Source organism: Rhinolophus ferrumequinum, chromosome 9 (genome assembly GCF_004115265.2).
Source record: "Rhinolophus ferrumequinum isolate MPI-CBG mRhiFer1 chromosome 9, mRhiFer1_v1.p, whole genome shotgun sequence".
NCBI lineage: Eukaryota > Metazoa > Chordata > Mammalia > Chiroptera > Rhinolophidae > Rhinolophus > Rhinolophus ferrumequinum.
The window spans coordinates 3,705,163-3,726,373 of record NC_046292.1 but is presented as its reverse complement, the minus strand read 5'-3'; the positions used below and the strand labels follow the sequence as shown (position 1 = coordinate 3,726,373).

At 59.3% G+C, this 21,211-nt stretch overlaps 1 protein-coding gene across 1 annotated transcript in view; it reads left to right on the top strand.

Annotated features, from left to right (window-relative positions):
* CHD5 (chromodomain helicase DNA binding protein 5) overlaps positions 1-21,211 on the top strand; it is a 62,989-nt gene that overhangs the window by 6,860 nt on the left and 34,918 nt on the right. The window contains exons 2-11 of the mRNA XM_033115255.1: positions 3,708-3,835; positions 10,512-10,691; positions 12,962-13,080; positions 13,606-13,844; positions 15,495-15,619; positions 17,064-17,187; positions 17,735-17,901; positions 18,076-18,297; positions 19,451-19,657; positions 19,858-20,069. Of these exons, the coding sequence (XP_032971146.1) occupies positions 3,708-3,835; positions 10,512-10,691; positions 12,962-13,080; positions 13,606-13,844; positions 15,495-15,619; positions 17,064-17,187; positions 17,735-17,901; positions 18,076-18,297; positions 19,451-19,657; positions 19,858-20,069 (1,723 nt within the window). The remainder of the gene's footprint in view (positions 1-3,707; positions 3,836-10,511; positions 10,692-12,961; positions 13,081-13,605; positions 13,845-15,494; positions 15,620-17,063; positions 17,188-17,734; positions 17,902-18,075; positions 18,298-19,450; positions 19,658-19,857; positions 20,070-21,211) is intronic.

Here is a 21,211-nt window from a genome sequence, read left to right as displayed (position 1 = left end):
AATGGAGGGCGGGGTCTGCTTGTGGGCAGAGGGTTTGGGGCCTTATCCTCTGAGGCTCTTCTGGGTGAGGATGAGGGTTAGAGCGGTCCCCCTCCTCCCAGGCAGGGCGGGGCACAGCTCAGGCAGGTGACAGGCTTACTTCTAGAACCTCCTGCAGCCACCTGTGCATCTCCACGTGTGTTCTGCTGGTCACTGAGTGACCGTGTGCTGGCCTGACCTTCCCAGTCTGGGGACTGCCCTGCAGAGGGGGACAGGGACGTGGGCGGGAGGCAGGAGGTAGGACGGTGAGGCCCCCTCGTGATTGCGTCAGCCCGAGCCTGTTATATAACTGGTGCTGGGCACTCCCGGGCGCAGGGGCGGTCTTCCTGCAGCAGAGGAGGCGGGGGTGGCTGGGGGTTTGGGCAGGTGTGGACGGGCATCCGATCCCCAGCCTGGCTCCCCACCAGCCCCATCACTGCCCCCCAGATCCCTCCACTCCAGGACAACTCTGGGGGTCCCTGGGCACGTTTTCAACTGGCCCCCCAAATTCCTGCCCCTCCCATGTCAGGGTTCAGGGGCACAGGACAGGGTCGTTTGTGCAGCCTCAGCCTGGCTTTACTTAGGCGAGGTCTGCCCACATCAAGCCAGCCTTGGGCCCAGCCCTTACTGCCCGCCCCTGTGTGCCATAGCTCTAGCCAAGGCCCCAGCAGCTGTGCCTTCCACGTGGTCCTGGCCTTAGCAGTGCCCCTCTCTGCTGGTCAGAACCACCGAGCGGGACGGCCAGCACTCAGTCCACTCTCAGGCCACTGTCCCCTGGGCAGATGCCCGTCCTACCTGGAGTCAGCTTCTCTCCAAGTCTGTCTGCCCAGCAGGATGGGGAGGGGGCACTTGGGGGGCTGCACAAGACGGGGGGGGGCACTTGCTCCCTGGGAGGGGAGGCCTCCGGCTCCTGGCCACGCTGGAGGGTTCCCCAGTGCGGAGGAGTGCCCAGACAGTGGTGCAGCCCCAGCTTCCCCTGGTAGGGCTATGTGTGGGGACTGGCCCTATGGGGCCTTGGGTGTGGGAGGGGCAGCCACAGGGCCACCAGAGTCACCAGCGCTTTCTAGCTGTATTCAGAGCGTGGCAATGGGAGCCACGAGACCCAGGGTGGGAGTGGGGGAAGGGCAGGGGGTCCCAGACAGGTGGGGAGTGACCCATGGGGAGACCAGGGGGCTGGATGTTGGTGTGCTCTGGGTGTGCACACTTGTGTCCCAGCATCTGTGGTGTGTGGGTCTGACACATTCAACAACCACTGTGGTAAAAGGCTTCCTGGGTGGGGGTGGGTGCCCTGTCTCTTTAAACTTGATTCACTGGGACGCCCTGATCCTTTCCTAGATAAAGTCTCCTGGTGGCCCTGGGACTTCTCACCCTTCTCAGGGTCTCCCGGGTGGCAGCCCCACAGTGGGGGGGATTAACTCCCCGTTATGTCCACCCAAAACCTGGTTGGCTCTCTCCTGTTCTCCCTCTGGGCGCATGTAGGGAAGTGAGGGGGGTGGGGTAGGACAAGCTGGCTGTCGCACTATGGGAGGTGGGGGCGGCTGGCATGGAGCGCCAGCTCTCTCATGGACCCCTTTTGGGGACTCTTTGGAGGGTCAGCTGTTCCTTCCGGAAGCTTCCTTTGCCCTTGAGGACGGATGTAACTCCACTCTGGGTGGTTTGTTGTTGTAGCGTCTTCTTTGTCTTCTTGCTGTGTTTGTCCCCAAGAGGACCCACCCTACTCTCCCCTCTGTGACCCACATGTGGTCCCCAGTAATGTAGGGCTCTCTTCCCTTTCTCATCCTGATTTCTTGAACACTTGCTCCCTGGGTGGGAAGGCCACAGGCTCATGGCCACCCTGGAGGGGACCCAAGGAAGGGGCCACATGTCAGGCCCTCTCCCCTTTGTGGGGTGGCAAGATGCTCACAGCCACCTGCTTCTTCAATGACATCCCACCTCACACACCCGCTCTGCTCCCCTCTCGGCATTTGAAACTCAGGAAGGAGTGAGGAGATTCAGGAATGGTGGGCAGCATCTCTGGAATTTCACATCTTCCTGGGTGCGCAGCTGGAGTGTTTGTCATCCTGTGCCTGTGCCTCTGGGTGTGTGACGGGTTGCGTGTGCCTGTGTGGGTGGGGAAGGTGTGTGTGTTCCTGTGTGTGACGGGTGTGTGTACCTGGGTAGGTGTGACTGGGGGTATGTGTGTACCTGTGTGGGTGTGGCTGGGTGTGTGTGCCTGTGTGGGTATGGCTGGGTGTGTGTGCCTGTGTGTGTGTGGCTGGGTGTGTGTGACTGTGGTGTGTGTGTACCTGTGTGGGTGTGACTGGGTATGGGCGCCTATGTGGGTGTGACTGGGGTATGTGTGTACCTGTGTGGGTGTGGCTGGGTGTGTGTGCCTGTGTGTGTGTGGCTGGGTGTGTGTGCCTGTGTGTGTGTGGCTGGGTGTGTGTGACTGTGGTGTGTGTGTACCTTTGTGGGTGTGACTGGGTATGTGTGTACCTGTGTGGGTGTGACTGGGTGTGTGTGCCTGTGTGGGTGTGGCTGGGTGTGTGTACCTGTGTGGGTGTGACTGGGTGTGGGCGCCTGTGTGGGTGTGACTGGGGTGTGTGTGTACCTGTGTGGGTGTGGCTGGGTGTGCATGTGCCTGTGTGGGTGTGACGGGTGTGTGTGCCTGTGTGGGTGTGGCTGGGTGTGTGTGCCTGTGTGGGTGTGGCTGGGTGTGTGTGCCTGTGTGGGTGTGGCTGGGTGTGCATGTGCCTGTGTGGGTTTGGCTGGGTGTGTGTGCCTGTGTGAGTGTGGCTGTGGTGTGTGTGCCTGTGTGTGTGACTGTGGTGTGTGTGTACCTTTGTGGGTGTGACTGGGTATGTGTGTACCTGTGTGGGTGTGACTGGGTGTGGGCGCCTGTGTGGGTGTGACTGGGGTGTGTGTGTACCTGTGTGGGTGTGACGGGTGTGTGCCTGTGTGGGTGTGGCTGGGTGTGCATGTGCCTGTGTGGCTGCATGTACAGGATGGAGCGGGACAGGCTGTGTGGGTCTTTGATTCCCCATTTAGGGGGTCCTGGCATCCTTTTTGTTGGTCTCTCCTCCAAATCGCCAGTCACTTACTGTTCAGCTCCCTGCGGTTCTGAGGTGTGTGACCTGTGTGTCCTGGTCATCATGCATTCACGAGTTTTCTCCCGGCCACACCGTGGGCCTCTGGAGGGCAGAGATGGGTCTGGGCCCTTCCTGGGCTAGCTGGTGATGGCTTTGTGATCCCATGGGGCTGTCATCTTCCTGGGGAGCCATGTCAACAAGGCCGCCTAATAGTCTCACTTGGGCTGAGCACGTTGCCTGAGCACTGTCCTACCAGGGGGGTGGTAGTAACATCCCATTTTACAGATGAGGAAAGGAGAGGTCGAGAGGTGAGGGATGAGACACAGCCCACCAGAGCTGGGATTCCACTCACTGGGTCTAGGGGTTGGCTTTGAGGGGTTGGGAGGAGGCTGGGCAGGGGAACCGTCCAGAGTGAAAAGGAGTGGTGGGAGGGCTGGGGATTAAAAGTGGGGGCAGGAAGGGTGATGGTGGGGGTGGGGAGACAGGATGGCTGACCTGGCAGGGCTGGATGGCAGAGGAACTGGCTGTCCCAGCAGCCCCGTCTCTCGCTCTGCGTCTCTGGGAGGGGGTCTCCCCCGGGGGACATGGCAGAGTAACCCCTTCCCCTTCTGATTCCTCCAGAAGAAGAAGATGGTGGCCTTGAAGCCTTTGATGACTTTTTCCCTGAGGAGCCCGTGAGCCTTCCCAAGAAGAAGAAATCCAAGAAGCTCAAGGAGAACAGGTCCAAAGGGAAGCGGAAGAAGAAAGAGGTGTGTGGGGCTGGGGCAGGGCCTTGCTGAGGCCATGGTGGCTCCCTGGGCCTGCAGAGCAAGACCTGGGCTCCCGGTCCCTCCAGGGTGGGGGTCCTGAGACCCGAGTGAGTGAGAACCACGGTGCTGAGCTGTGTGTACAAACATCCTTCCAAGATGGGTCTCAAGTGTCCTGTCTCCTTGAGCAGAATGTTTAAGGGTCATTTGTCCTTCTACCGGTCGTGGCTGTCGTGAGCCATGACAACTGGGGTCCCCAGCGTACCCCTTCACTGGAGAACCCATGTTCCTGCCGGCACTGTGTCCACCGTCTCCTGTCCACTCCTGTCCCCTCTTTGGCAGGCCTGCGTCCCTCTGGTTTGCTGCTTCCAGTCTGTTATGAGTTGGAATCCTGATGAAAACAATAAAAGTGGGAGAAAACAGGCCCCAGTGGGGGATGGGTCACTTCCAGTGGATAACGTGCGTGAGCTCTGTGGCCTCACTTCCAGAATGCTCCCAGGCGGACTCACTTTATTCTCCGATCACCCTTGGGAGTCGGTTGGGCGGGATGATGAGCACCACCGGTCAGGTGGGTCAGCTGAGGCTGACAGGCACTTGGAGGGGGTGGGACAATAGTAGGACAATGTGACGGCTCCCACCTTCTCACCATGCACTAGCTGTCCAGGCGGCCCTGTGGGGAAGTGGTGGGGTGCACCCCGCTTTACAGATGAGGCAGTGGAGGCTCAGAGATGGACTTGCCCAGAGTCACACAGTGACGCAATCGAGATCTGGACCCTGACGCTGTCCGCCATGTCCAGCTGCCCCATCAGGCCTGGTCCTCCCCCAGCCAGCCTGCCCGACGGGACATGCTCTCTGTTCGCCAACCTTTTCACCTCCCTTGTCCAGACAGGGACCCATCTGGCCTAGCCTTGCAGGGAGGAGACCCAGGGGACGTGCGGTGGCCCGCGGTGGCCCGCGGTGGCCCTGAGACCCGGGCCTCCTAACTGGCTAAGGCGAGGAGGGGGCTGCACATCCCTGGCTGCGGGCACAGGTATTCAGGATGCGGCTGCTGGGGTGACTCACAGCCAGGAGGGCTTCTCGCTTGTCCCCTGAGTGAGATGGGGTCTCTGGAAGGCTTTGCGCAGAGGGGACCTCTGCGGGCAGAGGGCCCAGGAAGGTGGTCAGGCGAGGATCTGTCTCTGAAGCCACTGCCTGTACCTGTCTGAACCTCACTTCTGTCTGCAGTAAGGGGGGCCGTCTCCTGTCCATCTCCCCTGCTTGTTTCTAGGGGGGGCGGGATCAAATGTCGATGAACAGGGAGCTTTCATGTGAGAGGTGCCATGGTGGCAGTGGGGTAAGGCATTGGGGACATCAGGGTATCAGCCTGACGTGCCTGGAGGGCAGGGCCTGCCCTAGATTGTGTCCCCGTCCCCGTGGTGGTGAGGGCCCAGGGCCAGGAGGTGTCAGCCCCTGCGTCTCTGGCAGGCTGGGACCAGCCCAGTGCATCCTGCCTCTGTGCTCTCTGATGAGGGTGGAGGTCAGTATTTCTCAGCTGGACATGGGGGGGGATGGGTTTCTGAATTCCCAGCTCACTCCCCACCTCTGCTGACACCAGACCCTGGCCCTGCAGGTCTGCCCTTGTGGGCAGAGGATGGATGGCTCAGGGCTGGCAGTGTCCTGGGATACAGGGAATGGCTTCCTGGTTGAGGCTGTGAAATGTTCTGCTGCCACTACTGCCCTCACCCCCAGCTCCGAGGCTCTGTGCATATTGGCATGGAGGTGGGTGGAGTCTAGTGTCCTGGGGCTTAGCGGCCGAGGTGGGGGGCTTCCTGCCTCCCTCTCCCCACTCCTCCTCCGTTTTCTCTCCCCCAGCTTCTTTCACGGGAACTGGGCTGGAGGCTAGATTAGGATAGGCCATGCCATCTCCTCCTTGAGGCTGGGTCTCCCCGGTTCCCAAAGGAAGGACCACCAGAGTGTGTGGGCCTGTGCGTGCACCCTCTTCACTTCCCTGCCCCCAGGGCGCAGGGTACAGTAGGATCCTCTCCTCTGCCCTGGCCAGGAAGAGGGCTGGAGATGGGCAGTGTCTGGACAGTGGGAGGCCGGCGCCTGGGGTGAAGGGAGTTTGGCAGTGGGGATGTGGGGGTGGGGGGGGCTGATGCTCGCCCTCCCCGTACCCAGCGCCATGGTCTCCCAGGTCTCCTCCCTGCCTTCTTCCTCTGGACCAACTGAACACACGTTCGCTTTCGTTTTTGCCTCTGGGCCTTCTCTCTGGCTCTTGTCTGTGTGTCTCTGTGCCTCCTTCACTGCATTGGCCTGTGCTGGGCTTCTCTGCCTTATCCATCTCTTGCCATCTCCTGTCTCCCTTGCCCTCTTTCTCACTTCTTTCCATTTCTTCTTCCTCCTCCTCATTTCTCTCCCTCCTTCCTTCCCTCCCTCTCCTTCTCTTCCATTCTCCTCGCTCCCTCCCCCCACTTCCTCACCCTCTTTCCTTCCTCTCTCTACGGAGATGCAGTATGGGGTTCTCCAAGGGGGTGGAGCCTGCAGATGACCGACAGGCCCCCAAGGTGACTCCTGGACCATTGCAGCCCCCTCCTCTGCATTTCTGAGAGCCTGGCTTAGCCAGCCATTGGATCTTAGAGGGTCTGGAGTGAGCTGCAGCCAGAGGGCAGGATCCTGGCCGCCATGACCTGCCCTGCCCGCTGCAGAGGGCTGGGGGTCCTCAGGTGTGGAGAGGGGAGTTTCAGCCCTTTGCTTCTCTCCATCTCCACCCAGGAGGCCCCAGGACAAGGCACTGGGTGGAGGCAGCAGGGGGCCTAAGCAGTGGGACCCGTGCAGCAGTTTGTTTTTTGTTTTGGTTTGGTTTTTTGGGGTGGGGAAGAGGACAGGCAGCAAGTCACGGATTCTGATTTACATAAAATAACCAGACTCTGACCAGAACCTGAGCATATGTAGATGAAGCTCCTTGTCAGACCCAGCGCAGGAGGGAGAAATGATTTCAACCTGTACTGCAGCGGTTACCATAGCAACCAATTATTCAGTGCTAAATTATAACTGTTTATAACAGTCGTGAATGGGAAGGCTCATATTTCATTCTTTCTTTTTCCCTCTCAATCTTGAAGGACCCCAAATCGAGAATGACCAACTCTCCGATTCCTTCCATTTGAGTTTAAATGCCTCCTTTTTCAAAATGCGATGTGCGCCGAGTGCTGGGCATGGAGGGGAGGGAGAGGGAGGAGATGGGAGGCGTGGATGGAGAAGCATCTGCAGCGCTGGGAGGAGGAAGGGCAGGCGGGGACTGCCCACTGGGGTCCCCAAGGCCAGCACTGGTGGCATTCTCTGTCCTCTGGGTCTGGGCCTCAGGGCAGAGACCCCTCATACCTGCCCCAGCTGCTTGCACTCACAGCCCGGGCGGGGGTAGTGGTTACGGCAGCTCTGCAGATGGGTTCTGGTGGGGACTCCACGGCCACTAAGATTCTCTCCCACCAGGTGCTTTTCCCGTAGTCACACCCAAGGCTGCCACAGCCCAAAGGATCGCCTCAAGGTCGAAGTTCCCTGAGGGTCAGAGCCCACGGTGTAGCTGGGGTGGGGGTTGAGGTGGGTTCAGGTCTTTATTCGGGCATTATTGTTTCGTGCCTGTGTCTTCTCCCGTGAGTGTGGCTTGGCTTGCACCCACCTCCATAAGTTGCAAGATACTGAACTACCCTGCTTCTCAGTCATTCCTTCCCTTTTTGCCACTGTATCCCCTCCGGTCCCACTGATGGGTCATGCCTCCTCGAGTTGTTTTCAGAATGATTGGTTGTCTTTCCCTTCATTCCTTCTCAGCAAGGAAAGATTTTCGGGAAAAAAAGGAGACCCAGGTCTAGAAGTGTCCAAACAGCTGGATGCAGAAATGTGCCGTGGATACAGACATGGTACCAGTGGGAAACCAATCTCCAAAGACCTGTTCTGCAGCCTACAGTGTGGGCAGGAGGGCGTGGATGAGATTGGGGTACAGGTGGGGGTGGGCCCAGGGAGTGTGAGCTTCATTTGATGGAGGGAGAAGGCAGGGTGCAGAGAGGATCGGGGGACAGATGGGGTTCAGGGTAATTGGGAATCAGAGCTTTCTCTTGGACTGGGCTTGCCCCGGTGTGGTGACAGCGGAGAGAATAGTCTCCCCTTCCTGGAAATGAGGGGCTCTGCAGAAGCCCTAGCTCATTTCTCAAGGAGGGTTTTTGCCTTCTTGTTCTCCACCGAGCCCTGGAGTGGATGCTGGCCAGCCCTCCTGGCAATACCTGTCTCGGGACCCTCTGCCAGACCTGTCCCCCTGCACTGTGCACACACTAACACGAGATTTGCTGCAGGCGCCTTCTCCTCCTCCCTCCTCCCATTGGCTCCCTCTGGTTCCTGCATTTGGGGCCGTGCTGGCTACTCTCGACCTCTCCTACACTTGGTGAGGCAGTGCCTGCTTCCCCCTCAGGTGTGGCCACAATAGCCCCCTGTCAGCATTGTCTGCACCGTCGTTGTTGCCCAGCTGCAGGCACCATCTATGCAGTTGACTTCAGCTCAGTCCAGATTTGCAGAAATGAGGGGCATGAGGCTGGTAGTACCCTCCGGTTTGTCATCCTGGCTCCATCTTTGGCTTCCAAGCAGAGTTGGGGTCATCGTTGTGGGTATTTGGGACGCTTCCATTTGCAAAATGTTTAAGGCCTTCTCTTGCATAATCTCCTTTGTTACTCTTACCACCCTCTGTGGCATCTCATGTAGCAGGTGAGGAAGCTGAGGTCAGGGTGCTGCTGTGACTTGCGTAGTTCCCAGGCTAGCAAGGGTCAGAGCCTGAGGCATTCTGTCCTGCAGCCTCCCCAGGGATCCCCAGAACTCACCATGGGTCCTCCTTCCGCATCCCTGTCTGCTTTGTGGGGTCGGTCCCAAGGCAGCTGAGGGCCAGTCCTGAGCCCCAACCGCGTCTGTGCCACAGCCGCTGTCCGTGGTGCTGAAGTTTGTGGTCTCGTCCTCCCATCCTTACCTTGGCTGGGGTGAAGTCTGGGGTAGAGCTGGTCTCTCAGGTCTCTCAAAGAATGGTCTATCCAAGCTGGCGGACCTCTGTACCCTCAGGGGAAATAGGTGTCCTGGTTTGACCCCCGCCTCCCCAAAGGACTAAGGCAGAGCTGGGAGCTGTGGCCACGAGCCCTGGGAGCAGGAGCGCCTGTAAGTCTGTCCTGCTCCCTGCAGGCTGTGGCAGCAGCCACGATCTGCACTGTCCCTGGGGCCTGGCATAGCCAGTCAGTATTCTGGGAAGAACCATGGCTCCAGAAAGGCACAGAGGCCCTTTTATGCCAGCCAGCACTCTGACTCAGTGGCCTAATGGGTATAAAAGAAAGAGGGAACAGGGAGCTGAGCCTCCAGGAGTCAGGAAGTGCAGGAGCCTGTGGGTGGGTCCTTTCCCAGTTGGATGTCAGGGAGAGCCTCCCTCCTTACCTGTGGAGGCAAAGGGCAGAGAGCGGGCTGGGGGCCTCCCAAGATTCTCCCGACATCCCACTGCCCTCACTGCCCTTGCTGCCCTCCTCCTCCCTTCTCCCACCTGCTCCCTTCCCTTCCTCCTCTTTCCCTCCTCCTCTCTTCTCTTCCCTGCCTTTCTTCTCCCTCTCTCCCTTCCCTTCCCTTTCCTTCTCTCTCCCTCCCCTTCCTTCCTCCCCACATTCTCTTTTGCCTCTCTCCCCCATTGCTGTTTCCCGAACTCATTTTTCATCTCTCCAGTTCTCTCTCCATCTCTTTTATGCCCCTTTTTGCTCACCTTGAAAATAGTAAACAGCCAGCAGGACGATGACAAACCCGCTGGTAACCGGAGTGTCAGCACCCAGCCTTTCTCCCTGCAGACCAGACCTAGCCAGGAGGGGCTGGGAAGGGCCTTACCAGTCCACTAGCATCTTGAAAGGCTGAGAATAAACAGCTTTCTCCAGGGGCAGTGCCTTCTAGTGGGGATGCTCTGGCTGTAACCACCCTTATCTCCATATAAATGGGCCATTTTGTGCCTGTGTAGAAGGGGAAACTAAATCAAGGAAGCCAAGCTTAAAAGCTGCCTAAATGACCTAGTCTTGTGTTGAGATGTAGGGGCCAGGGTGGGGGTGGGCAGGGAAGATGGGCTCCTGCATAGCAGCCTCTGGAGACCCCACAGGCAGATAAAGGTGGGCTGTACACTCGGCACTATTACAGGTTGCACTTGACACATGCAGTTCCCTCGGATGCAGACCTAGCAGAGAGCCAGCGGCTCCCGTGGTGTCTCCATGCACTTTGTTTTTGGGTCGCTCTGGGCATCACGTCCTCTGCTTTGAGCTCCTGGGCCCAAGTGCCTTCGTGTACCACTTGTTAAAATCCCCAGGTCCACAGAAACCTGACTCTGATTGGAGCAGAGCCTGCGCCTCAGCCCAGGGCCATCCAGCAGGCTGCACTGAGCTGGCCTGGGGGCGAAGCCTAACTTCACAGAGGCCTCCCCCGTACTTCCTCACTGTGGCGAAGGTCACTGGGGCAAGACCCCTGACCCTGCTGGCTTGGGGCAACCCCTCTGGCTGGGCTTTGGTGCTGAGCTGTGAGCACCGGGATGCTAAATGGTCCAGAAGGTGTGGCTGACTGTGCCAGGAGGCTGTTCTCAGGGCAGTCCTGCTGCCCAAGACTTCAGGCTTTCTTTGGGCCCCTGTTGCCCTCACCGTCCACCCTTCTCTTCCAGGGGAGCCACGATGAGCTGTCGGAAAATGAAGAGGACTTGGAAGAGAAGTCGGAGAGTGAGGGCAGCGACTACTCCCCCAACAAAAAGAAGAAGAAGAAACTCAAGGACAAGAAGGAGAAAAAAGCCAAGCGGAAAAAGAAGGGTGATGACGAGGATGATAATGACGATGGATGCCTGAAGGTACCACGGAGGCCGGAGGGAGGACACACCTGTGGGGACAGCCGCGCCTCCTGCTGTCACGTCTCTGCCTTCCTGCCAGGGAGCCCCGAGTGAAAGGGCCAGACCATCCTTTCCCATGGGTGGCGGTCAGGGGCCGATGGGTCTGTGTGTGTGTGTGTGTGTGTGTGTGTGTGTGTGTGTGTACACATGGAGGTTGAACATACGTTTGTGTGAAATACTGTAGCCACATTTGAAATAATGATGGACAGCGCTGAGGAGTGTGGGGAGGAAGTGGTGCAGCCTCTTTGATGTGTGATCTGCATCTTGATCTCGACTCCGCAATGGGGCACGAAACTCTTTCTGAAGAGAGTGATGTCTGAGCTCAGGTTTCGTGTCAGGCACCTCTTGCTTGGAGCAGTTTGGGCAAATGCACCAGCAACTCAAGCCTTTGCCAGCAAGAAGGCTGGGCAGCCCCACTTAGAGCAGGAGAGGGACTTTGTTACTGGGCACGGGTTCTGACATTCTGCTCACAGGAGCACGACCAGGAAAGCTGTAGTGAGGGGCCCAGAGCTCCCCTGGGCAAAGCATCTTCTCCAAGCCTGTGGGGCGTGATATGAAGATGCCTCTTAGGCCGCACCATCGGGGCTCCTCAGGGAGGGGGCCTAGGGTAAGGCCTGTGGATGGCTCTTGAGCAGGGGGCAGAGGACCGCGAGTCATCCAGGACTAGCCTGCTCCCTTCGTTCTTCCACTGGGGCATCCAGGCTCAGTGTGGGCTAGGCTGGATTTAAGGATAAGTGCTCCGTAAATGTTAATACAGTGACTGAGGCAGAATGGTGACTGGCAGCGACTGATGTTAGGAAGTCCCCGTGCTGTCCCAGCACCCAGAGGGATGTCACTAGTCGGCAGTTGTGTTGTGCGTCATCTGTGACTGATAATAGCTGAGGGGCTGACAGCATTGAAAGATGAACTTACGGGAGCGATTCAGGGTTATTTTGTAACAATGTCATCCGCTCACGCTCACTCATGTGCTGCTCTGCTTCCTGGTGGGAGCCGAGTGGAAGCCTGATGTGCCGCCAGGAATGGCTGTGTCATGGGGGCAGGTCGGCCGCGGGAGGGGGTCCCACATAGGAGCACCTCTGAAGTGTCACAGAGAACAGGAGGTCCAGAGCTCTGGGCAGGTGGGAGAATGGGCGTAGCAGCAGCTCAGGGCTTCTTGGTCACCGACTGCCCCATCCAGCAGGCAGGAAAGCAGGCCTGGGTTCTGGTTGTCCACATGGAGACCCAGCGGTCCCCTTGATTGGACTGGCTCAAGTCACATGCCCATCTGGATCAGGGACTGCCGCCTGGAGTGGCACATGCTGATTGGCTGAAAGGACCAGTGGGTGGGGCTGGAGCAGGGCGGCCGGGAACAAGTGGGAAATCAAGGCCCTGTTCCAAGCTCCAGTGCTGACTCGTTCCCTCTGGTGAGGCAGGTGCTGTTTTCCCCATTTTATCGATGGGGAAATTGAGGCGTAGAGAGGTGAAGTAGCTTGTCCCCCTCTCACTGCAGGTATGTGGCAGAGCCTGGAATAGAACTGGCGTCTGCCTGACTCCAGAGTCTAGCACCCCCACGCCCACCCCATCCCAGCCAGCTCGGGCCTGTTCTGTGATCTGACACCCAGGCTGACTGTCTGACAAGCTCACTGTGTGCCCCTGGGAAGTCACACGCCTCCCTGGGCCTCAGTGTCCCATCCAGAAGGTGAAACAGTAGCTGAGGGACCCTCTTGGGGTTGTGCCATGTCCTTACCCTGGCCAGGGCACACCTGGCTGGCCCTGGAACCAGGCAGTAGCCTATCCTTTTATACGGGGTCCATGCGTGACTGTACCAGGGACATCTGGGACGTCCTCTGTTGTCCCCAACATGCCTTAGGCAGCCTTGAACCTGCTGCCTCCCCAGGGACATATGCCTCCTAAAACCCATCTTCAGGCCGCTGTTCTGTCCCAGTGCTCAGATTCCCCAAACATTCCTCCCGGAGAGAGATACGGTGACTGTTCTTGCCCTCCCCCCAAAGCCCCCACTTGGCCCTGCACCTCCTCCTAAACTGGCATCTGAGCCCTTCAGATCAGTGGGTGGGGGGCCGGAATGCGTTAGGGTGTTTTCAGCGGTGGCTGAGAGCTGCTCTTGTTAAGTTGCAGGCATGACCGCTCCCCTTCCCCTTGTGCCAAGGCCTCCCGGGTAGGGACCCTGGGGATAGGGGTGCAGGTTAGAACCACCCCACCTCCCATTCTGCCTCCTGCCCATGTCTCTGCAGGAGCCCAAGTCCTCAGGGCAGCTCATGGCCGAGTGGGGCCTGGATGACGTGGACTATCTCTTCTCGGAGGCTGACTACCACACACTGACCAACTACAAGGCCTTCAGCCAGTTCCTCAGGTGAGTCCACAGGTGGTCAGAGGGACAGAGCCCGGCTTCTGGGGTGAGGCGTGGCTGTCAGGCTGACAGTGACCCTGGGCAGAGCTGGCAGGATGGTGGGACCCCTTCCGTTTTAGCAGATGGCCCTGCCTCCCTCGTTTGTCCTGTGCCTGGGGCTGGTGGTCCCAGTCAGTCCCAGGGAGCATGAAGCCCCCACACTCCTCTCAGCTCTGGTAGACACCGATGCCTGCTGCAGGCCCCTTGCTCTGGCCCCTTAGGTCTTGCAGGGTCTGGAAACCCAATTAATTAGAAGATTCCCAATCCCATAAACAGGGACTCAGGAGCATTTTGGGGGTGGACTGCTGTTTCAACTTTGCCCTCTCCCCTGCCCCCCCTTTCTGCCTGGGTTTCCCAGCCTGGAGCATGGGGTGGTGCTACCTATTCGAGGTGTGGGAGAAGAAGGGGTGGGCCCTGCCGGGGTCACGTGGGGGGGTCTCATCCCCTCCATGGCACTGCTCTCACCCTCCCACTTCTCCCCCTACACAGGCCACTCATCGCCAAGAAGAACCCGAAGATCCCCATGTCCAAAATGATGACCGTTCTGGGCGCCAAGTGGCGGGAGTTCAGCGCCAACAACCCCTTCAAGGGCAGCTCGGCGGCGGCAGCCGCTGCGGCCGTGGCTGCGGCCGTGGAGACGGTCACCATCGCCCCTCCACTGGCCGTCAGCCCCCAGCAGGCACCCCAGCCTGTGCCCATTCGCAAGGCCAAGACCAAGGAGGGCAAGGGTAAGGCTATGGTGGTTGGGCACCCAGCCCTGCTGGCAGGGGCCTTCCTCGGCCCTGTGGCCTCGGGCAGCTGGGCAGCTGGGACAGTCTCTCAAGGACCTAGTGCCTTAGCTGACCTTCACCCGCATGGCTTTCTCGGCTACATTGCAGCAGATCATAGCTTCTGTCCTGCCTCTCTTGCAGGGCTGGGGGATAAGTGGAAGAGATGGTGCTCAGAGCTTTGGGGGGCTTGCCCGGCCCCCCTCCGACTTGGGCATGGAGGAAAGGAGAGGGGAGGCCCAGGCTGAGGGAAGTCTCTTGAGTTCGGGGCTGCACCATCTCCAGGGACAAGGGGCCCAGGGTTAGCCTGTGACCCCTCTTGCCTGAGCCCTTGGGGTAACAGTCGTGCAGGGGCGTGGCCAGGGCCGGCTTCTGGGGAAGCCCGGAAGTAGCTCCAGTTACAAAGTTGGACTCAGTGGAGGGTGTCTTGATGGGGATAACAGGGAGAGCAGTGGCACTCTGTGACTTGAAGTCCCGCGGGAGGGACCTCTCCTGGGTGGAGGGTTTCTGGCCTCACTGCAGGTAGGGACGTTAAGCTCCCCAGGGCTCTTAGTGGCGGTGGGGTCGGCAGCTCAGCCTTTCTGGGTACGCTGATTGGATTCTGATGGGGGGACCGAGGGGGCTCAGGGACCCCTTGTTTCAGTCCCAAGGAGCTTTGGTTTCTTGGACAATGTGCCCTTTTGCCAGGTCCCTGCAGGGTCCGGTGGGTAGAGTGACAGGGGTGAGAGCCTGCTTCTGCTAGTGTCCCTTGCTGGCCTCTGCCCTGGGCCCCGCCCTGCCTGCCTGGCTTTCTCATTTCCTCTCGGGCTCCAGCCGCTGAGCTATTGATTCCGTGGGCTGCCTATTCAGTGCCTGAAAAATTGAAATAGATTTTCTGTGGTGGCGCCAAGGTTACAGCTGGGCCCCCAGCCCCACCTCTGTGCAAGCAGATGCTGTTGGAGAGCCCGGGGTATGGCCACTTGCCTCCAGGCCCCCAGCTTCCCTGCTAAGCCCAGTGGCAGAGGCTGCTGGGGGGTCATTACTCCTCAGGTGGCTAATTGTTCTGTGGCCAGTGCCATTAAAAACAGCCTCCACCCTACTGCCTACTGGGGAGCCAGCATTTCCCAGGGGAATTGGCAGAGACGGGGGTGGTCTCGAGTAGTGCCAGCATTGCCTGGGCCTGGGGATAACCCAGAGGCTGACAGCTAGGGGACGGGCTTCCTGGCTCGGAATATCCCTCCAGGGCACAGGTGTGGCCCACAGGTGGGTGGCTGTGCCCTTGGTGGCCCTGCTAGCTAGCCGTGGCTCCATCGGGGATAGCTCCTGTCCTGGGAGAGGGGACAGGGCAGGGCTGTTCCCAAGATGACCAGTGTTTCTGCCGTTTGTATAAGAGAAGAGGGGCAGTGTGGTGGTCAGGGCAGAGCCTGAGTCTGGATTATTCTCGCCCCGCACCCCCCATGGGCCCGACGTGCTGTGTAACTGTAAATAGAATTTGACCTCTCTGAGCTTCCGCCTTCTCATCTGAAAAGGGCGAGGGTAGAACCCACCCTGTCCTTGTCGAGTTACCCCGAGGGCTGAATGAATCATGGCCATAGTGAGCAGCCATGTTGCTTATTCCACATGACCTTTCAGGGCCTGGGGTGAGGAAGAAGATCAAGGGCTCCAAGGATGCCAAGAAAAAGGGCAAGGGGAAAAAGGTGGCCGGGCTCAAGTTCCGCTTCGGAGGGATCAGCAACAAGAGGAAGAAAGGCTCCTCGGTGAGCGCGTGTGTGCGTGTGCGTGAGTGTGAGTGTGAGAGTGTGCATGTGTGAGTGTGGGCGTGCATGTGAGCATGTGAGAGTGTGTGAGCGTGGGTGTGTAGTAGTGTATGTGTGAGTGTGAGTGTTAGAGTCTGTTAGCATCTGAGAGGGTATGTGAGTGTGAGTGGGTGTGCGACAGCGAGACCCCATGTACTTGAGCGTGTCTGTGGGTGTGTGTACGTGACCAGGCCTGAGATGCATGTGTGTGACGCGTATGCGTGCCGTGCGAAGGTCGGGGTGACTGTGGGAAGAAAGCTGGGCTGTTCGTTTTCCTGAACTGGCCTGGGGGCAGGTCCTGCCCCTCCCCCACTCTCTCTTCCCGTGCTCCATGCAGGCCTGCTGGGCCTTAGTTTCCCAACCTAATTGGTGAGGGGTTCAGACTGGATCCTCCCCAGGGCCCTTGCAGCTTGGACTCTGGCTGTGGAACCGACCCGGCTGATCTGGGGGCTCAGTCCTAGCTCTGCCGTCCCCAGCTGCCACTTCATCTGGGCAGCAGATGGGAGGGCCAGCGGGCCCTTTAGAGTCCTGATGGGGCCTGGACGCCCACGTCTGCTGGGAGGCTGGACCCCAGGAAGGTGGCATGTAGGCAGGATGAGACTGGGCTGGAGCCCTGACCTCTCCAGGGCCAGCTCTGGCACCAGGTTCAGATTGACCCTAAGGGAACCCACCTCAGGAGCACTTTTTATCGCTTCTCCACAGGGGCGACATTCACACCCCCCACTTGTACAGGGCACCTGTTTACCTCACCTTCCCCCAGCCCTGTAGAGGGTCAGAAATGGAAGCCATTTCTCTGTCCCTTGGTCGAGGCAAGTGACAGGTCTTGAGTTTAGCTGGAGGGGAGCATAGAGCAGCATGTGTGGCACAGCCTGGAGTTGGTGGACCAAGTCAGCTCAGCAAATATTTGTTGAGCACACATTAATTGTCCAGGCTCTCTGCTCAGCCATGGTCCACCCTGCTCCAGAGGCTCACAGTCTACAAGGGGTTTGGGCAAGTACACTGGGAGAGAGCCAACGACAGGCAGATGGGACAGGCCAGACCTGGCACACAGGCTGTGCAACAGGTTCTGTTAAGGAGGGATCTGGGAAGGCTTCTTGGGGGTGGCCTCCTTAGGGTTTCCGCTTGAGGGATGTGTAGGAGTTTGGAGTTTGGCAGGGTGGAGGTCATGGCCTAGGGAGAGGTACTGAGGTAGAAAATGTGGGAACTGTGTGAGGGCTGGAGAGCAGGGCTTGGGGACAGTGGTGGGACATCAGGTTGGCCTGGTGGGTTTCTGGCTAGGTGGAGAGATGAACCACGGCAAGCACTGTGCCCTGCCCCACACCCCCTCTGCCCAGGCCAGGGAAGCCCTTGGGATGAGCTCCCAGGGCAGGCTCTGGGCTCACAGGGCCCTCCTCACCCCCTGCAGAGCGAGGAAGATGAACGGGAAGAGTCAGACTTCGACAGCGCCAGCATCCACAGCGCCTCTGTGCGCTCCGAGTGTTCTGCAGCTCTGGGGAAGAAGAGCAAGAGGAGGCGCAAGAAGAAGAGGAGTAGGACTTCCTGTCTGCAGGGTTCCCATGGCCACCACGGTGGGAAGCAGGGGAGGCATCCTTATGCCTCGGCCTCTCCTGGCCTCAGCCAGGCAGTTCCCCTGTGCTTCCTCAGCCACCTTGGTCTGCTGTCAGGAGGGGAGGGTTCTGGTCCAGGGAGGCTAAATTCCAGAGCTGTGCTGTGAGCCACCGTAGGGCAGCAGCACTAGCAGAGAGGGCAGAAGGAAGTGCTTCGTACCCTCATCCACCATCCACCCATTCAGTCGTCCACTCCTCTACCCATCATCTATCCCCTCGTTCGTATTCCCTTACCCATCCTCCCTCTCTCCATCCCTCCTGCTTTTCTACTTTCCTTTTATCCATCTTTTCATCCCTTTACTCCCTTAGCCATTACCCTTGACATTCGTCCACCCTGTCTGTCTACCCATCATCCATTCATTCAACATCGATTAAGCACCTACTACGTGCCGTGCAGCCTGGGGTGGAGATCGGCTGGGCATTGGGAGTGCAGACAAGGCATGCATGGCTGCCTCTGCCCCCTCCCCAGCTGATGACGGTGATGGCTATGAGACTGACCACCAGGACTACTGTGAGGTGTGCCAGCAGGGAGGGGAAATCATCCTGTGTGACACCTGCCCGCGGGCCTACCACCTCGTCTGCCTGGACCCGGAGCTGGAGAAGGCTCCCGAGGGCAAGTGGAGCTGTCCCCACTGTGTAAGCCCTTGGCAGAGACCCTGGCTGGGGTGTGGCCTGTGCCTGGCTCCCTGTACACCTGCGCGGGTCCTGTTGGGGCAGAACGTGGGGAGGTGCTGAGTGGGAGGGAGGGAGTCCCTTCCTGGTGGAGGGTGTCCCGGACCAGGGTGCCTCCATCTGTACTCCTCTCTCCAGGAGAAGGAGGGGATTCAGTGGGAGCCGAAGGACGATGAAGAGGAGGAGGAGGAGGGCGGCTGCGAGGAAGAGGAGGATGACCACATGGAGTTCTGCCGAGTGTGCAAGGACGGTGGCGAGTTGCTCTGCTGCGACGCCTGCCCCTCCTCCTACCACCTGCACTGCCTCAACCCGCCACTGCCCGAGATCCCAAACGGTGAATGGCTCTGCCCGCGCTGTACTGTGAGTGTTATGCCTGCCCCGCGCCGAACGCCCCGCCCCGCCGGCCAGGCCCAGCCCATCATGGCCCTGCCTTTCCCTGCCTGGCAGGACCCTGCTCACCGAGGCCCCGCCTCCGCCAGCCCAGGCCCCGCCCGACCCACAGACCTTGCCCACCACACGCCAGGCCACGCCTTCTCCAGTGCCACCCCGCCCACGAGGGCCCACCTGCGACGCTCCAGGCCCCACCAAGCCACGCCCCTTTAGGCCCCGCCCTGCCAGCCACTAGCCTTGGTCCGAGCCCCCGCCCACCACAGGTTCCCCCTTGTCCGGAGTCCCGCCCACTGCGTCACCCGGACCTGCTCTGCTTCACAATTCCCTAAAGACTCAGATGCAGTTTTCTCACCCGATGCCTGAAAAAAGGAGCCTTTATGAAAAAAGAGACAGGTGGTGATAATCCTCACCCACCAGCACAGCCACTGTTTATCGGGCATCCCTGACCGCTTACTGAGTTTGCAAGTATCAGTCTTTTTGTTAGTCCCGTTTTCAGATGAGAAAACCTTAGCTCAGCGAGGTAAAGTGACTTGCCTAAGGCCACACAACGGCAGAACTGTCCACTCAGAACCACTCTGGACCTGGCTCCTGTCGCAGGGCTGGGGGTGGTGAGAGGGTAGGAGTCCCCTGGGCTGGAGCCTCAGTTTCTGCAGGGAGAGGAGAGCACCCTCCACTGGCGCCCCCCAGCCATCGAATGCCCCCATGCTCTGAGTTGTCCCCTAGGCACCCCCAGTGCTGGATACCCCCACCTCTGGGTCCTGGGCTGTGTGCTCTGGCCAGTCCTTGGTTACCCACGTGTATCTGGGTTTCTGTTGTGTGTATGCACGCACGCGCGTGTGTATGTGTGCAAGTGTATGCGTGTGTGTGCATGTGCACATGTGTATGTGTGCACGTGTGTGCCTGTGTGCACGTGTGCGCGTGTGTGTGCTCACGTGCAGACCCTCATTGCCCGTCTCCTGTGTGTAGAGCACACGCGGGCTCCTGAGGACAGGGCCGTGTCACGGAGTCACAGGGGTGCTGTTTGACTGGGGGAGCAGTGCAGCTCCCTGCCTGCTGTCACGGGAGCCTCAGGGTGGGGCCCTGGGGCTAAACCCTGAACTTGGGGACTCTCCTCTGTCCACAGTGTCCCCCACTGAAGGGCAAAGTCCAGCGGATCCTGCACTGGCGGTGGACGGAGCCCCCGGCCCCCTTCCTGGTAGGGCTGTCAGGGCCCGAAGTGGAGCCCAGCCTCCCGCCACCCAAGCCCCTGGAGGGCCTCCCGGAGAGGGAGTTCTTTGTCAAGTGGGCTGGGCTCTCCTACTGGCACTGCTCCTGGGTGAAGGAGCTACAGGTGAGGCACCCGGGCAGGTGTGGCAGTGCTAAGGCTCAGCCGCTGAGTGAGGGGCATTGTTGGGACTTGGGGAGGGGGAGACTGAAGGTGAGGACTGTCCTGCCTGGGAGCCTGGCTGGAGGTTAGGGGGACGCTGGGACAGGGGACAAGGGAGCCCCAGCCTATCTCCCTCTCGTAACCTCTGCCCCCTCCGGGAGCAGCTGGAGCTGTACCACACGGTGATGTATCGCAACTACCAAAGAAAGAATGACATGGACGAGCCACCACCCTTCGACTATGGCTCCGGTGACGAGGACAGCAAGAGCGAGAAGAGGAAGAGCAAGGACCCTCTCTATGCCAAGATGGAGGAGCGCTTCTACCGCTACGGCATCAAGCCCGAGTGGATGATGATCCACCGTATCCTGAACCACAGGTGAGTGCCTGGCGGGGTGTGGCCCTGAGCCCCACGGGAGGTGCCTGCAGCTGGGCCGCGCTGCTCCGTCGCTCTGTGGAATGGGCCCAGGGCCACGGAGGGTGCAGTGGGGGCAGCAGGAAGAGGCCGAGGGCCCCCACAGCTGGCGATTTGACTGTCTACCTGGAGAGGTTGTCATGCACATGCGGGCACGCACGTCACATTTGTGGTGGGAGAAGAGTTCCAAAGTTACAAATACGAAGGGGCAAATGAATGATGGGCTTGTGAAACTAGCACAGAGTGGGCCACTCAGTGGTTCCACACCCGGTGCTCCTGGGCCCCTGCCGCACTTAGCGCTTGATACCTGTTGGAGGGTCCCGTTTGCCCTCTTTTATAACAACAGCCAGCTGCACTGAGCACTGTCTATCCCAAGAGGTGGGTGCTTTATTTCTGCCTGTTTTACGGACTCAAGAGCAGGCACCGCAAGTTTAAGCTACTTGCCTAAAGTCACACAGCCAAGAGGCGGTAGAGCCTGGATTTGAACCCAGTGCTGTCTGATGGCAGGACTTGCTTCCTTGACCACTGTTCCAAACCCAAGCACCCCCGTGACAACTCTTTGCTGAGCAATCTGGAAAGTGCCCAGGGAACAGTGATCGGAGGCTGCAGAAGGCTGAGGAAGGGGCCGAGGCAGGAGGCCCATGGATTCTGAGAGTCTGGCTTTGGTGTGGTGGGTGGTGGGAGTGCAGGTGCTAGAGAACTGGTGGGGGCCAACAGGTGGGTGCAGGGTGGGGCCCTGGGTGCCTGCTGCATAGTTGCAGGCTCAGGACCTTGAACTTGCCGCCTCTGGACACACGGGCGCTGTCTTGGAGGGACTTAGGGCACCGTCAGACCACAGGTGTCCTCACGCGGCAGCTGGGTGGAGCAGAGGTTAGGAACCTGAGCCAGCGCTCAGATTCCAAATCTGGCTCCCACGTTCTGGGCTCTGTGCCTCTGTGTTTGTCATGTAAAGTGGGATAATGAGAGCACCCTGCAAGGCTGTTGTGGGGACTAAGGGAACCTGCCAATGCTTGCTACGCAGGTTTCCTTCTGTCAGAGGGGTCAGAGGGGCGGGAGAATTTGAAAACGCTGCCCCCTCTTCCCATCCCCAGCCCTCACTGAGAATG